The following is an 18,349-nucleotide window of genomic DNA, read 5'->3' on the forward strand; positions in this document are numbered from 1 at the left end:
GTACCATTGTCATAATCCGTATCAAAAAGGTGTCATGTAAAGTATTATATGCAAACTGGTAACATGCTGATCCCAAAAATCATTGTGTGATGTATATATGGAGTACATACAAAGAGTTATGTGCTGAAAATTCAGACAGTGTAGAGTTTTCTTCAAAAAACAAAGATCACTGTCGTTTAAAATCTTTCAGCAGAATAGTGTAAAATCCATACGTTTCACTATTTTGGAAGAACAGGCAGCCATCCTTGTTCTAGAATGTTTTTGCTATTGCTAGTAAAACCCAAATCTCCACATTCAGTGCACTAACAGGATTTAATTATTTCATGGTGTAGTAATTCTTTAAACACAGTTGACATTAATTGTCCAAAGACTGTTACAATACTCTTCCAAGCATAGGTATTTAATGGCTATTTTCCAATTCTTTTAGGCTAATATGTGAACAGTCAAGTTAAAACTAAAATAAGTCTGCAGATAGGCAAATATTTGCTTGAGTAAAAGAGATGAAATAAAGCTCCTTGTCCCAGTCTCCTGATCTAGCCAGTCCCATTCTCTACTCCCTTTCTGGCTTCTAGTCTTTGCCTACACCAACTCTCTCCTTGCCCAACCAGTCTTTCTTCCCATCCCCCAAACCTCCCAGAACAACCTGGCTCCCATTTTCCATGCAAGTCCCAATCTCCCCCAGCTGCTATTTCTGCCTATAATAATCATAAGACCCTTTTGTCTTCTCTCAAAACATTGGTGAAGTAGTGAAAAGATTGGCTGGTTGAATATCTTTGTTTCCCTCTTTCCCCCCACCCCTAATGGTCACCTGTTCAATTTCCATTCTGTTCTCCCCCTCCCCCGCCAAGGTCAAGTAAGTACATATTTGTTAATTTATTTAAGATATTTAATTAGGCTTATTACTTTAAAGGTTCATACACTGTGTCATTAAACAAGGTACTAAATAGCAGTAACTATGGCTATTCAAGATTTGCCCACATAGATTTACTCTTCAGTTCTCTAGTCAGTTTATTTTTGTTTAAACAACTTCAAAATGGTACCAGAGTGACACTTGCTTGGACTCTTCTCCTTCCTAGATTTATTGTTCTCGTATTTATAGAAATATGGATAGTCTGTTTTTGCTTTTAGTTAAATAAAGAGAATATTTAGGGTTTCTATACAAATACCATAAATATTGGAAAACTTGTTCAAAATGCTTGACGACTAACAACTATCTGTACATTTTATGGTCAAGTAAAACCTTGCCAAATTTTCTGTACATGATTTGTTTGTTTACATACATTGACTTCCTGTTTGAGCTTAATACCTCATTAGCCTTTGAGACTAGGTAGTTTGGTGTGACTATTAGTCCAGGATGGCTATTACATAAACAGGAAATATTCTCAAGTAAAGTAAATCCTGAGATGTGAGTGAGTCTGTCTGTCTCAAACTAGAATAGAAGCTGAATCATTTTATAGCAGCATAAATAAATAAATGAGTAGTATGTAAGAAAAGGTATAAAACAAACTTTAGTTAAGCAATTTCATAACTGAATACCTATGCCACCTTCCTTAGGGTTTTTTTATTTTCATGTCTTGACTAAAAGAACTTGAGTTGAATTTAGTTTTATAAAGTTTTATTAAACATCCTTAGCAGCAACTAATCGGATATAAGAAGGCAAAAATAATATTGGGCTGTGATTTGACTAAGTAGAAAATTGGTCAATGTAACCATTCACGTTTTCTGAACCAAATCACACACCCACAATAACACTTCATGACTGAGCATATCTTGAAGGACACTGTTTAGATTTTTGATGGAGTCCCTCAGAATAGGGGGTCTTGTGTCATTTGGTTATGAACTCCAGTGTTGCTAACATAAGAGGAAAAGCAATCCCAAACTAGATCACAAGAAAATTTGGTTAGTTCTTACATACCAATTCATCAAGGCCTCTTTTCCAATGGATTTATAATAGTCAACCTCTTGTTACCTACTTTCCACTTAATGTTACCACCAGGATCTGATTAACACTCCTAACTACCTACGATCAACTCCTACACTTGTGACGGACTGTATAGACTGGGTGCAGTTCAAGAGGCTTGTACACTTGATCAGTTTTATGTCTGTATCTACCTAAACTTGAAAGGCAGTATGAAACCATTAACTGTGGTAGACACATGGACAGTGTCCTACAATCTGAGTTAACAGTAACTTGTTAATTCTAACTCTAAAGTAGCTTTGAAAAGCACGGACACTACTATAGTCCTTTTTCTGGTGCATTATTGAGCAACCCAAACTGCTGGAAAATAGACACCATTAAAAGTACTTATCTGAATTAGGTACTTGATCTCAGCAGGTGGCTCAGAACCTCAGGCTTCTCACTTCCAGGTGTCTTCAGCTTTCAGAAAGTGATGTGCTGACAGACAGGTTGCTTTATCCCAATTCTGCTGGGTGGTCCAACTTAGTTCCTGTTCTTGGAGGTGATGGTGTGGACCAATCAAATGGTGATCCGTAGTTCTGAAGATTCAAATGGTCCAATCAAAATAGGGGGTCCTTTTTCATCATCCAATTGGGGAATGAGGCATCACCTTTGAGTTTTTGCAAATGAGGCTGGAATTTTCCAGTCTGTTTGTGTAACACATCTTGTCAAACCACCTTGTATAAGACAGGTTAGGCCACAGCTGTTGGTCCAACCGTCTTGGGACATACCTTCAACTTTGGCTGTCTTGCTCCAGACAACAACTTACCTCTACCAGTCACTTTCTGTAGGACCCTGTGCAGTTCATCTCCTGGCCAACTTCAAAGTGATGCTTGCCCAAGATGCAGTTTCTCCAGCCCTCTGCTGAAATATCCATTATGAAGTTCATATTATGTTGATATAATTTATGCAAAGTCCCTCTGTTCTTTGATGCTCTTGAAACTTGTTTTAACAATCCATTGTACAATGCGAAATCACTTCAATAGCTGCTGTGGGCTGGAACAGCTGTGTAACTCTTCCATTTCTTTTCTTGTTTTAACAATGGTGGGATTTTTATGTATGGCTGAGCTGAGTCTGTGCATTATTAATCAAACAGTTATGTTTTGATTATTCCACTCTGGTCAAGTGTCCTTATAAACATGCTATTCAGTTCCTTTTTATTTACTGCCTCTTTCAGTGGATGTGTATTTCACTAACTTAATACCATAAGCATGCTTGATTACAAATATTAGCCTTACTACTTCATTACTTAAGATGAAGGAAATCAACATGAATTCAGCCCTTTTCTTTTCCTAATAAGGTTGCCCATGAGGTAAACCCTGTAATTAAAGTTGACAATATTTTGCCCAAAGCTGTATCACTTATCGCTAACGTCATTTATACATCTAACGTCATTTAAACATATTAGATTCCACTAAGTTCCCTCTCTTTTCCTACTGTATCTGGCCATATAATATATCAATGTTTGATATTTTGTTTTTAACTAATTCAGACAGAGAAAAGGGAAGTCTGCTTAGCTGCAGTAGCAGTACGCTCTTGTGAAAGGCTGCAGCAGCTCCGAGTTTTCTCAGACTATTGATGAAATCTAGCCATTAGACTTTGAGTTTCTGTGCTCTCGGCCCTCTGTTTTTATTTTTTCTAAAAAAGCCTTGAAGCCTAGACAATTCTTCAATACTGATAACTCATTGCTAGTTACTACAACTAGCAAACAATTTGCAGGAGTTTGTGGTATTGCTGAAAGCTGTTTGTGTATCAATAACTACATCGTATTCCTGCACTCTGACTGAGAAATTCAAAACACTAAACTGGGAACGGGGGAAGTGTCGCAGCCTTTGTTTAGGGTTGCCAATTTCTTAAAACCGGATACTACAGATCCTCTCCCCCAGGACTCACCTGCCACCTGCAGAGCTGGGTTGGGAGCGGACACTGAGCCTGTCTGTCCACAAGATGCGGGTAGGAGGGAGCCCCAGAAAGGGTCTGTTGTGTGTTGATGACCAGGCAGCCCCCCTGCACTGCTCTACTCCCTATCCTGGCCCCTCCTGGTCCTCACGCTCTGTGCCATGCTGGCGGGGGGCAGGCTGGAGCGCACTTGTGGGCAGTGCCCCACCTGTTCTGGTGCCCTGAAGACGATAACCGGACTTGGCGTCCAGTTAGTACTTCTGACCAGATCCTGCACAGGTCCTCTTTCAATAAGACTTTCTGGTCAAAAACCGGGCGCCTGGCAACCATACTTACATTTTGTAGACTGTATTGCATGTATCGGGGTGGTCTTGCATTTTTCCATTCTACCCCATATGCTTCCTATGTGTCACCTTCCCATTGCCCTTCTATTTGAGGGACTCACTGCATATCTTCCCCTACTCCTTCCTTCATGCTTGGGGCTCCATGTGACCCATTAGTACCATGGCAGGAATTCTGTGTGCACCATCCTTCCCCCTCACCATTATTTTTTGTCTGGGAAATAAGTCATATGGGATGTCAACTTGTTGTCTCTTTATCATCCCAATAAAGTTTAAGGTGCGTAAGGTAATATCTTTCATTGGACCAACTTCTCTCTCCCCCACAGAAGTTTTCAAGCTTTACACAGTTCTTCAGGTCATTGGGAGGATAGACAGATGAGAGAGGGGTATTGTTGTTGTTAGGAAGGCATTAATGGGTGTCGTCAACCAGTTTTGTGATCTGGCCATTGTCCAGGACAGAATACTGAGCTAGATGGGTCATTGGTCTGATCTAGTAAGGCCATTCTTAAGCTCGTATAGACCATTGCAGAAGTGCTTGAGGTTGTAGGTGTGCTAAATGGGGGTTCATATGACCTCCATTTTCCCCCTTTGTTTTCTGATTTCCACAAAATCAGTAGGGTTCTGGCCACTGATACCTAGAACATTCTTTGAAATTGATTTCAATGCAGTGTTCAAAAGTTACACAGATGAAAATGCTATCCATATGCGTGTACGGCCTCTGCAAGCTCAGCCAATAAAAGACTGATCCACATATCCTAGTATAGAAGTGATGACTTTGTACTTGTGACTTCCCAGATGGTTGCAACTTCATTTCTTGGATGCAAAATCTATGCTTTTCCCACCATAATTAGATTACTGCATTGCACTCTATGTGGAACTACACCTTTTAAACCCATTTTGAAAATAGAACTGGTGTAGAATGTGGTGGCTTTCTTAAGTGAATGCATACTGTTGTGACCATAAGACCTAAGTGTCGCGGATCTGTATTGGCTATCCTTGCTCTCCAGGTGAGGTTAAACTTTTGGTTTTTAACCATAAAATCAATAAATGGCCTTACTACTTAACAGAAAACCATTTTCTGAATGCAGGCCGTGTCAAAGGCTGGGGGATTCTATCAAGGCATTCTTTTCCAGGTTTCTCGGCTCTGGAACTCTTCTCCATGCTCCCAAGATGCTGATGCTTAGGACTGTTGATCAGGGTTTTTAGGGAGGGCTGAGGGCATGGGATGTTGAATGTTCAAATGGGGTGGAATATCTCCCGTTTCCTTGAATTACTTGCTGGTTAAGTTAACCTAATTGTGTGGATGGAGGTTGGTGGGTGGTGTACTGCCGAGTTCTTATACTTATATGGATTGTTATCTTCAATAACTGTCAAGATGACTTGATTTGATAGGTGTCCTTTTGTCTGATGTTGGGATTCAAAATAGCTCCCATACAATGTACTGTGTATACCTTTTAGTTATTAGATGGTTACCATACATGTATATGAATGCTGAAGATTCATCCAGGAAAACCTAGATTCACCAGAATAAGACTAAACTGCATCTTCCAACTCTCCTAATGTAGCCTTGTGGGTTTTGAAGACTGAAATGTGAGGATATGCTGACCAGAAAGTGGACAGCTCTTATAGGGTGGTGTTGAGTGTGCTTATACTTATGTTTGCTCACTATTTTGAATTGTGGAAACTAGTCCCTTTGTTCCATAAGCGATCTTTTATTAAAGTCAAGAGTAGGATTCTTGTGAAGGTTGCTTTAGGGATTCTCCATAGTGCTGCCCACCTATAGGTATACAGGATGGGGTACTGTCATTTTGGACAGATCACCCTCAGGCGCTCTACATTATTTGAGGGTTATTTTGGCCCCCAAAATAGCCTGGAATCCTGAGAGAACAGAAGTGTAAAGCTTTGTTTCCTCTCTTTCTCCTGCCCTGCCCCAAGACTTCAAGTTCTGTGCTGCACTAGAATCTCACCCAAAATATTGTGTGCTAATTGAAGCTTTGATAGTTGATAGCCTTCGAAAGGAGATTCATGTGTAAAGTGAAAAAGGGGGGTACTTCATTATCAACTCCAACGTGCACCTTGTATTAGTGGTTTTCAGAATCAATGTGCAGTGAGTAAATTGTCTCATGCTATTTCCAAATAGCTGGGGGGTCTGGTATCGAACTACTTGCAAATATGCTTACCTAGAATTATTACGAGGTCTATAGTTAGACATGAGACACAACTTTTGCTTTTAAAAAGCTAACACTCCAAAGTTTGCTGGGTTGGTAGGCCTACTGAATGAAGACGTCAAAAACACATTGAACAGTATAGAATAGGTAATCTTCCCCATGCTGCTTTGCCACTGGGCCTCAACTGTGAACTAGAGGACTTAGCTCAGGGATGAGGATAACTGATGTTCCATTATTGGTTAGTATGTAGTCTTCTTGAGACTGTCCAGAGGCAGTACTAGTTGTAGTGATGGTGTTTGTGGAAAAGGCACTCATGGATTTATTCATTAACATCTAATTAGGAACATCTGCCGTGTCCTGGTGAGCCACCCAGTTCAGCATAGTATTGAGGCCATTAACTGAGAAATAAGGGATTTCAAACTTACGTGCAGTTAAAAGCATTCATTTAAGCCCTTCCCTTGAAGAGGGAGGGTTTTTGAGTTCTCGTGGATGCCTATTGTGTTGCAAAGAAGCCAAACATATTGGCAACAACTCCCACTGGTGCTTTTGATTGACACCTGGAACAAGTGACTGTTGGGAGTGACTTTCCAAGTGACATCCCACATACGTGGATGAGCAAAGGATTTAATAGGTTGGGTGTGGCAAAATCAGGCAGTTGTTACACTAACTAATACTCTTGTTGAAATTTGGGACTGAACTATTCCACAGAGCTCTGTAAGGTGTGCTCTGCTTCTGAATAGTGTCTTCAGTTAAGTGTACTGACTATAACCTGAAGTAGAATACTTCACCAGAGGGTTACCTGCTTACTTCTCCACATAAGTGGTAACTAGTTGCTGGTGTGCAAACCTTCCTGATGGCCTGGAACCTGTGACAGCTGTTGTCACTGTGGAGTAATATATCCAAGAAGACCCCATGGCTCCTGCTGGAGCAGAGATAAAGAGTTAAGCTGCCATGATGGCAGAAATTAAAGCTAGCCAGGAGGCAGTGAAAGCTGGCCAAAAGGAATTAAGAAATGGCATAGAAGTTTCCCAACAGGAAATCGGAACAGTTCTTGTTGCACAGAGGAGCCAGCAACAGATGAAAGATGACTTCAAAGCAGAAATTAAATCCAGTGAATTGGAATTAAAAACTGTAGTTGAGGAGATCCAGACAGTGAGGAAAGAAATGGAAGTTCGGTTAAATGCCCAGGCTGATCTGGTATATCTGATTGAAGGAATTAGCAGCAATTTGACCAATGTTGTTAAAGTTTTCCAGAAAATGGAAAAAAGCCAGAAAGCTTTGACCAGCCTGGATCTTGCTAACAGAGAGGATCAGAAGCAAGGATTTAAGGACGACGACGAATGCTTGGATGAGAAAGTTAGTCGTCAAACCACTCTAGAAGCTAACAGTTTGGTGAAGGAACATGAAAAGAGGATGGCTTGGGGTAAGAGAACTTCAGACTCTTACCTGATCCTCGAATTAGAAAGTTTGGAGGTGAAAGGTTTGGTTGTTTCTGCTCTAATTCTTTCTTATTTAGCCCTGTTTGGAACACTTGTTTTTTTTAGAAATTCTATCATTCATATTTAAAAAGCTTTTTCTAAGGAAAATAACCTCAGTTTAAAGTAGAAGGGCATTAGCATGTACTCATATGTAAGGTTAAGATTTTGTCACAGGTATTTTTAGTAAAAGTCACAGGCAGGACATGGGCAATAAGCAACAGAAGCCCAAGCTCCCTGGCATGGAGCTGGATCCCTGATGCCACAAGATAGGCCAACAGCTCAGAGTCCCACCTCCACGGGGTTGTAGTCACGGAGGTCTGTTAAAGTTATGGAATCAGTGATCTCTGTGACTAAATCATATCCTTACTCATAGGGTATGTCTATACTGCAATAAAACATCTGCAGCAGGCCGGTGTCAGCTGACTCTGGGGCTCCGGGGCTATAAAATTGCAGTGTACACATTTGGGCTTGGCTGAAGCCCGGGCTCTAGAACTTTCACCCCTCTTAGGGTCCCAGCATTTGGGAGCTGGGATCTTGCAGGGAAGGGTGGGTCCTAGATCAAGCTAGAGTGTCTCCACTGCAATTTTACATCCCTGTAGCCTGATCCCTGTGAGCTTGAGTAATCTAGCATGGGCCAGCTGTGGGTATTGTTGCAGTGTAGACATACCAATAAAGTCACTTGGAATAATGCAAAAGGTTCTGGTTTAGTTCTATAAACTCAAGAAAGCAGTAGAAATTCTCAAGGGGATACGTTTCAGAGTGGTAAACTTCAGATAAGCTTTGGGATGTGGCCAAGCTTAGTTATTCATGGAGGCAGAATTTCAGTTGCTATTCAGCAACTAAGTGCGCAAAGGTAGAAGCTCAAATGGTTGTCAGGATTGAATGTTTTTTGTTAAAGCAATGTGGACCAAGCCACTCTGAAGTAGCTCAAGTTAGACTTTACAGGAGTGGTTACATTCCTTGTTATATCTAGGCTCTTAAATGTAACAAGTATATGGGATACACCCTAGTGATAGAATAGTTCATTTTCTCCTCCTGCGCAACTTCATATCAGATTGGTCAGACTCCCAGTGGAGTCAGGGGAACCAGTTCCTAAATTAAAAAAAAAAAAAAAAAAAAGGCTTTCACAAAGAAGTGGGCTTTGCTCAGCTTCAGCTGAATGGTAGCTGCATTCATTCAGCCAGACAATTGTATTGTAGAGCCCCAGGGTGTCAGGAATCTGAGCTTTCAGCAGAGCCAGTCTCCAGGCAACCTAAGGAGCTGGTCTGTGGTATGCTGCATCTTAGGCTACACCTCCTGTTTGGTTGGAAGAGTCAGCAGACAGGCTCTTAAGCCCAGCTGCTGCAGTTCAGTGGCTGCTTGAAGTATTTGCCTGTGTGGCTACAATAGCTCCTGTCCTTGCCTTGGTGCCCCAGCCCTTCCCCCACCCTGGTGCACTCCAGGTAACCAGGTTCTGACCCTTGGCTCTGGTTCCTGACTACCAACTTGAGCTCTGACCATGGGCACAACTGCCCATATCCTGGTCATTGGCACAGGGTAGATCTCTGAGGCTAGGAAGAGTTCTCAATTGAGGACTGTCCCAAGTGTGTGCAATGCACTTTTCCCAGAGATATAGGTATTTGGAGTCCTAGCCAATATGCACTGACCAGATGGGTGCAGTTTAATAAAATATCCAATTCCTTGTATGTTGACAGATGAGCTCAGCGGTCTACATAATTATGAGGATGACTCTATCTGGTTATGTTGCTTGTGAGATCTGGAACAGTCTGCAGTGTTTAATCAGAAGTTAAGTGCAATGGCAGTAGACACTGAATTTAAAAATGGACTGGATGGCATCTTGTTATAAAGACTCACATTAGGCTTAATGTAGAAAGGATTTGGGGGGTCATAATTAAGGGGAATAGACTTTATGTTCAGGATGGTGACTCGCTCTACAAGTTAGTCTCACCAAATTCACCTTACTCTCTTTGGCCTATCTTAATCTTCGTTTTGGTAACCGAAGTCACTCCCTCAATTTTGAGGGCCTTAACAGGAATCTATCCTAAAATATTGTTCGTTCATGTTTTCACGCTTTCTTGTATACTCTTGTTTCAATACAACTGTGATTTGGCTTTCTCTGAGGTTCAGCTCTTCCTGTACCGCTTTGGGGTCTTAGGAACGTTCCTCTTCACAAGAGGAACAAGTAGAGGTGACCTGCCCAGAGGTCATAACCAGGCATAGGAGGGATTGGGTGATCTTTATCTGAAGAGGCATCTTACACCATTGATAACGGTTCATGCTTGCGGAGAAGCCTTGAACATTGAGGCTGTTGTTGTACAGTGACCCTTATGTAACAAAAGTGCTTGGGGGAATGTCTTTGCATTGAAATGGGCTACATTTTGTGTGTTAAAGCATTATCACAAGTCGCCAGCGTTCGGTTTGACAGATATTTGGATCAAGTGACTAGGAAAATTATTTGGCAGCCTGAACACTAGGGTTTGATCAATGCTTTAATGGATTTGTGTGATAAATTCATTCTGGCTAAATAGTGGGAATATGGATATGGCTGGAATCCTGTGTCACATATGGTCTGCTTTTGCTTTGTACCGGTCTGAAATAAACTCCGCTAAGAAACAGTATCTGATATAATTTCTTTCTCCCAAAACAATAACACCCAACCCCACTCTGTGCTGCTGCCAAGACAGGAGTGAGTTTGTTTTATGGCAGATCATGTAGCTCCCCCAAAAAGCCATTAAATATTATCAACTTAGTCATTGATAGGGGTTAGATTCAGGCTATTAATTTTTAAGGTGAGAATGATTTGTACCAGTGCATTATCATTTTCTGAATGTGTGTGTGTGGGGGGGGCGGGGGTATGTCCCTGCAGGGTGCGAAAGACTGGCTGGGAGGGACATGGGAAGATCTCTGTTGTCTTCATTATGGTTTTGAGGAACCTTTGAAAGGTGACTAAGAGAATAACAGAGCAATTCTGAGTTTTCTGAGACACTGAAACTGTAGTTATAAGCTGCAAACTAGTCCACTCATTTAAAATGTGTGCTAATGCCAATGACACTTCAGTGGTCAGTGTTGTTACATGCTTCGATGGGCAGTGAAATAGTCAAGAAAGAAGCATCAATAGGAACTTCTATACCACTGTTTCCTGAGGGTGGGGTCGGCAGCACTCATGGACTCGTATGGGATAGAGTGTTTGGGGGGAAATTATACATTACCTTGAGGAGATCTTAACACCTGGCAAGGGAAAAGGGGCATGATTGGTTTAATGTTCCTGAATGAGGACTCTGCTTTCAAATGTTTGGGTAGCTGCTCTAAGCCACCCAAGGTTGTTACTAACAGTATTGATACATGTTGGTTCTCAACCTACTTTCAGTGATGTGATATAGTAGGATATTGATGTACTGAATGTATCAATGTTGTTTCACTGGTTTTCAGAGCTTTTGAAGGACTTTATAAACTTCTGATTATCATGCATAAGAAATATTGGCCTTTTTTACTTCTATTTTTTCCCATCAAATCTCACCTCTCTCAAATCGTTACAAATTTAGTTTCCTTTGATTCTCAACTTTAAATTCAATTAATCTTGATAGTTAAACTAATGGCTCATTTGTCTTGATGTTTTCATTAAACTACCTTGGGATATCTATATATTGCATCAGATTGTGTGGTTGCTATAGGATTTGTTCGCAGCCTCTGAGAACTAAAGGGAGACACTGGCCCTGCTTAACAGCTACACACTGCTGACTTTCCAAATTGAAGGCTATAGAGAAACCTTGTACACCTGTAAGAATCAAATATTGAATACAGAAACGTTGGTCTCTTCTGATGTGACATGATCCAGTTTTGACGCTATGCCCCATATTCTTCAGAGATATTATTGTGATATGATTATGGCATACCTATGATGTAAAATATGCAAAATAGGTCATGTGAGATATTGAAAAGGTTGATTTACTGAATATCATTATTCTATTTGAATGCAAGTACTATTTTGGTATCTGAAGTTAGGAATATTGTCTATGTATCTATTGCAAATGTATTTACACCCGGGGAATGCCCACTAGGCAGAATTCAGAGTAAAAAGAAAAGGAGTACTTGTGGCACCTTAGAGACTAACCAATTTATTTGAGCATGAAGACTAGGCAGAAGACACTCAGTTTAGATGGCTGGCTGGGAAGGGCCGTTAGGGAGAACAATAGGGTTTAGAAGATGCTAATCTCCCACCAGGGAGCCTTCCTGAGGATGCTACAAACAGCCTCTGACCCATAGCTGCTATGACACTATGGGATCATGCAACCAAGTCACCTGGTACTGGACTCCATCACAGAATACTAGTGTTTTTCCACTGAAAGGCATGGGAACTAAAGTTGGAGGGAAAAAGGGTTACCACCATTGCAAAAGCTATTTAAGGCAGGGGAGTGACATCATCCTGGGTTCTTCATTGACTCCCCGCCCAAAGGAGATGCTTGGAAACATCTGAGAAATCAGGACTAAACTGTGGGAGAAGGGCTGAACCCAGGCTAGAGGGATTTCTAGCCTCTGAAAGGTATATCTGGGGTTTTAAGCTGCAAGCAAGTGCAGCTTGCCCTCAAGAATTTCTACAAACTGCCTAAAACAACAGTTAGGGTGAGAATTTGCTACTCATATACAGTTTCTTTAGTATATTAAGCTTAGATTGCATTTTTGTTTTATTTGCTAGGTAATCTGCTTTGATCTGTTTGCTCTCCCTTATCACTTAAAATGTATCCTCATGTCATTAATAAACTTGTTTTGTCTGAAAATCATTACTGAAAGTAGTTTACATCCCTCTCCACATGGAGGGAAGGGTGAATTTCATGAGCTTAGAACCATAGAATATCAGGTTTGGAAGGGACCTCAGGAGGTCATCTAGTCCAACCCCCTGCTCAAAGCAGGACCAATTGCCAATTTTTGCCCCAAATCCCTAAATGGCCCCCTCAAGGATTGAACTCACAACCTTGGGGTTAGCATGCCAATGTTCAAACCACTGAGCTGTCCCTCCCCTCCAGTTCTCTGTGCAGCACAAGACTGTGTGATTTGGGGTTTACCTTCCAAAGGTGGGTGTGCACTTGAGTACTTGGCAGTTCCTTAACTGAGCCTTCCCATGCAGAGCTGTTCTTAGCAGCTGTGTGTAGAGCTGCACCTGGGTGTGTCCCTACCTGTATGTGTGCTGGAGGGGGCTTGTGGGCCTGTCACAGCAGTACACTGTAAAGGGAGTCCAGGTTGGTGGGTCAGGCGGGCTCAGTGGTATCCCAGTTCCAGGCAGAACCCTGAGGTGGGGGGAGGGGAGAACCCATCACACTAGTGCTGTTAAGTGTCTGAATTTGCAATATTAGAATATTAAAGTAGGTAATCCTCAGGCTGTGCATAATGGGATAGGGGAAGCTTGAAGTGTACTGGATGTGTGAAAATGGTAATCAAAATTGCAGTGTAAAGAGTTAGCTAAAATGCGTTCAATGAACAAATGTAAATGCATAATCATTAAGAGCTATCTGAGTTTATATGGTTTTTGTGGTAAGAGAATGCTGAAGTTGTTGTACAGTCCATTATCCTCAAGACCCTAATGCTACTAAAAAGTAACCCTTTTGACCCAGTCAAAGCGGCTCAAGTAATGTTCTTTAAATATTTGTTTCTATTTCCTGTGTGTTTTGACTTCCAGCTTTGGTAGCTAGTAAAACTTCAAAAGTGAATACTTTAATTAGAATGTCTTTTTTTTTTCTTTCTTTTTAAAATTGCAGTTGAGAGAGGCAAGCAGAGGAGTCCTAAAAGTTCATGCATACATACACAAACCTCTCCAGATGTGCATTCAACTGAAACAAAAAAACATGAGTTGGCACAATACAAAGCAAAATGTGAGAACCAAAGTGAAATTATCCTGCATTTGAAGAAATTCTTGGCAAGCAGTAACCAGAAGTTTGAAGCATTAACAGTTGTGATCCAGCACCTACAGTCTGAGGTAAGGCTATCCAAATACAGTAGTCTTTGCTTGAATTTGGTGCCATCTTCTAAATCTGGCAGGGCGTCTGAATATTTAATTTGTACACATAACAAGTCTTCATTTGACTCATCTGGTGAATCTACGCAGCAAAAAAACTTGTGGCAGCGAGTCTCAGAGCCTGGGTGAAGTGGCTCGGGCTTATGCTGTCGGGCTAAAAATAATAGTGTGGGTGTTCTGGGCTCTGAGACCTGGCAAGGGAGGAGGGTCTCTGAGCCCAGGCTCCAGGCCAAGCCCAAAAGTCTACACTGCTATTTTTAGCCCAACAGAGTGAGCCTGAGTTACCTGACCCAGGCTCTGAGACTCACTTACACAGGTTTTTTGTTTTTTGTTTTTGCTGTGTAGATCAGTGTTAACATGTGCCAGGGCTGAGCCCCAGTCCTCTAGGCTTGGTAGTTCAGAGCTCTGGCATCAGTGGGCTTGCCATGTCAGTTACAAAAATGAAAAAAAAAAAATTACAAAAAAAAATTGTTTGAGCTCCAGCATCTTTATTTACAAATTAAGCACTGGTGTAGATGCACCCAAAGGAACCTTCCAGTAGGAGTGCTTTCTTTTTTTCTGTAGCATTCATTTTTTGTACACTTATCTTTTGTTTCATCTCTAAACTATATAGAAGTAGCATTGTGTATCTCTCTTTCTATGTGGGAAGTCTTCATAGTGGGCCTTTTTTCTAATAGGACCTTTAAGATATGACTACAATTAAAAACAGTATCCAAGATGAGGTTCTTTGCCTTCAATGCCTTTTTGGTGTTAATTGAAGGCCTCCAATTAATCACACTCAATATATTTCAATACCATTAAACTGTCCCTTGTATTCTAACATTATTGACCACCTGCATTGAACAGGTGTTCATTATTTTGTTTACCGTAATGTGCAGATACCTTCTAGTGACTTAATTTACTTGACAATCAGTTGTGTACAACTAGTTCAAATTATTACATCCAATATATACACTGTACTGCTATCTCCTAACACTTTGAAAACTTTCTGCAAATAACATGCATATATAGTAGATCATTGGGTCACTGCCATAGCCCTGGTTTTTTCTGCTAAAATTTATTGTAAATATTTTCTATTTGGAGACTTGGCCCCATAGCCCTTCCTTTAAAAAGACTTGTTTTCGCAGTATGTAAGGATGGTGTTACACTTGAAGAGCAATCCAGTCGATGCTTAAGGACCCTTTAAACATGGTTGGCTCTTGTACATAAATTGAATCACTTGAATCTAGGTTTTATTATTTCAGCTAATAGAAGCAGGAATATTCTGTGACCTTGTTCAGCTTCTGTGTAAAGGATAAGCATCTTTCCTGATCGCTTTTAGAGTAAGGTGAAGGGGTGGATGTGACACAGAAAGGCCCAGACTAGTATATCACCCTGTATCTGATAACCTTCTCAATATTTCACTAAAGGGAGTCGAAAGCTCAGAACTAGCTAATTGTCATGGTTATTGCAATATGTTTCTATGGGAAACGATTTGAGTGATCTAACTTGTAGGATATTATATCCCAAATCTGATGGGAGTGAAACCTGTTACCTGAAGAGAGGAAATCTGAGAGCTAACCCAATTAACATGAGAACAATGGACATCTGTCAACTGAGCCAGTTTGTGTTTACCCAGTTGGGGCCAGATGCAGGGTTCAGAGTTTACAAGGACAAAAAGAACCCCATTAAAAGTCTCTGAATAGGGACCCCTGAATTGAAGGACATTATTCTGTGATTGTATAAAAGAAAAGAGTATAAGAAGTCAGTCAGTGGGGCAAGGGGGGTCCCACGAAAAGTGAATCCCAATCCTTTGGACTTGCTGAGCTCCGCAAAGGCTAACCTTGGGGTAAGAAATACTTTATTAGACAGGAAAGTAATTTATTAACAAGTATAGGCTACAGATTGCATGTTATGTTTTTCTTCTACCTGTAACTTTGTTTCCAAATTTATCCTTGCTTGTATTTGAATTTTTACCTCAAGCTCTGTTAAATAAACTGCAACTGAAGCCATTTTAAATTTCCCTTTGAAGTCTGCAAACCAATTACATTGTAGTTGAGCCAAATTATCTTCAGGACTATCAACTTCAGAAGATGCCTGCCATTAAAAGCTATACTATCAAAATTCATTATTTGTAAGATCTGTGGTGTCTCTCCTATTCTCTTGATAGCCATAGTTTAACTGAAGTCCTGGTGCCTAGTAAACTTCCACAAGCAGTACGTTATTTCAAGCATTTTCCTCCACTAAAAATGGACTTTATGGAATTGCTGTTAACTAAAATTCTTAGCAAAACGCGCATACATCCAAATCCACCCAGCCCCATTGGAGTAAAGTAACAGGATGGCACTCTATTTATATATTTCTTTAATTAGATCTAGTAATGGTACTGTACTGTTTTTCCTAATCTGAGACAGGTATTGGCCCCAAAGTTGTGTTAAACCCTAAATCTACCTTTAATATATGCATGTAGAGGCATTATCTTGTATTTGTCAATACTGTATTAGGAAATTATCAGTCAACCATTAAACTCTTCAGCTATCAGAATTTGCCCAGATTTCTATAGTTAGACTTAAGATTCATTAAGGGTAGTCTTTATAAATATGATATGCTTGAAATGTGGATAACCAGTTTAAGATTTGAGAATTCTTGACCTTAAAATTCTAAAACCCAGTTTTTACTTATCGGGAATTCAAGTAACTTTCTCTCAATTATTGTAATGTTGCTACAACAAACTAATGCAAGATAGTGATCTTCTTGTCAGCAAGAGTATTTATCGGAAATGAGCAAGGCATCTGATGTAAATGTCAGAAACTGGACTGACTGTCTATTGTTAAATGTGTGTGCGCTTGCAGTGTTAAAAGGACACATCAGATTGAAATCAGTCAAGTAAAAATGTCATTACCCCTGTTCTGTTGTCCCTTGCCAAGTTTTTGTGGCTTTATATCATGCTTTCCTGTTTTTAAAACCGACAAGCAAGAAGGGGAACAATGAAACTGAGAATACTCAGTGTTATCAAATGCAGGCTAAATCTAAAAGTTCGTTCTTCTGTTGTAGTAATCTTGGTAGTTGATGGTTGTAACTGTAGCAGGTTTAAAAAAAACATTGGGGCAGTGCGGTTTTCAGTTGATTATTGACTTTAACTCTTTGATATTACTTTTATCAACTTATTCACTATATTAATCTTCTAAGAATACAGTAAATTTGAAGTTATTTACATTAATAGAAACCACAAACCTAGTTTAAAAGATGTGGCATAATGAGTCTGTAGTAAACTCAATAGGAACCAGAGTTGGTTACATTAAAACAAATCTGAACCCCAGATTGTACTGTTATAATCTCTTGTAAAACTGTCAATGAGAATGAGGGGTGCTCCATGTCGCAGACAGCATGCTGAAAATCTGTCCATTTTACTCTCCTAAACCTTCCCAGCCAATACTGTGACCTCCTGGTTGCTCTATAAGATTGTAATTGGGCCACTTTTTGTTGTAAAATAAAAAATGATCCATACTTTGTGTAGAAGTAAAATTCTTGGATATTGCTGTTTGTTCAGACAAATGTTAAATATTATGAAACAGTTTTTTCATCCACTTTGAATTAAAATTCCAAATGTTTAAAATCAAAGCCAACCACTGAAGTACCACTGAACTCAAAACAATAAGTTGGGCTTCACCTGTTGAAATTCAATGCCAATAAGAAATATATTTTCTCACACTAATAGAAATAGAGTAACTCTAGACATGTCAGTCTTCTCCACAGTATTAGCTAGAGTAAATCTTCTTTCTTAAACTTCATACTCTGAAGCTATTCTGTTGAGGCTTATCTTTTAGGTGAAAATGAATTGCATTGTGGTAGTGGCTTGAATTACGTTGCATGACCACTGCAGTGATATTAGCATAGATCTTGCCTAAATCATGTTTTTTTAAGTAATACATGAATTGTAATTATTGTACATTTGTGTCCTGTTTAGAATCCGGACAATTGTACTTAAAATAGATTAATTTTATTTGGATTACAAAATGTTTATATGCCCATTATATGCAAAACTAACTTAAGGATAAGATACTTAAACTGCTATAGAAATAAGTTACTGAAACTTTAAATAGAGAACAGAACAGCTTAGAGAAATGTTGGGTGAGGAGGATATGTCTGGAGCACTGTCATGGATGGGTATAAACTGTTCAGGAAGGAAAGGCCAGGGAGAAAAGGTGGAGGAGTTGCATTGTATGTAAGAGAGCAGTATGATTGCTCAGAGTTCCAGTATCAAACTGGAAAGAAGCCCGTTGAGAGTCTTTGGGTTAAGTTTAGAGGCGAGAGCAACAAGGATGGTGTCGTGGTGGACGTCTTGCTATAGACCACATGACCAGGAGGAGGAGGTAGACGAGGCTTTATTTGGATAACTAACAGAAATTTCCAGATCACAGGGCCTGATTCTCATGGGGGACTTCAATCACCCTGACATCTGCTGGGAGAGTAATACAGCAGTGCACAGACAATCCAGGAAGCTTTTGGAAAGCGTTGGG

The 18,349-nt window shown here is 40.2% G+C and overlaps 1 protein-coding gene across 3 annotated transcripts in view; it reads left to right on the forward strand.

Annotated features, from left to right (window-relative positions):
• MTUS1 (microtubule associated scaffold protein 1) overlaps positions 1-18,349 on the forward strand; it is a 207,929-nt gene that overhangs the window by 122,077 nt on the left and 67,503 nt on the right. For all 3 annotated transcript variants that reach the window (XM_073341912.1, XM_073341911.1, XM_073341913.1), the window contains one exon: positions 13,594-13,811. In XM_073341912.1, the coding sequence (XP_073198013.1) occupies positions 13,594-13,811 (218 nt within the window). The remainder of the gene's footprint in view (positions 1-13,593; positions 13,812-18,349) is intronic.

Source organism: Lepidochelys kempii, chromosome 4, assembly GCF_965140265.1.
Source record: "Lepidochelys kempii isolate rLepKem1 chromosome 4, rLepKem1.hap2, whole genome shotgun sequence".
Classification (NCBI taxonomy): Eukaryota; Metazoa; Chordata; order Testudines; family Cheloniidae; genus Lepidochelys; species Lepidochelys kempii.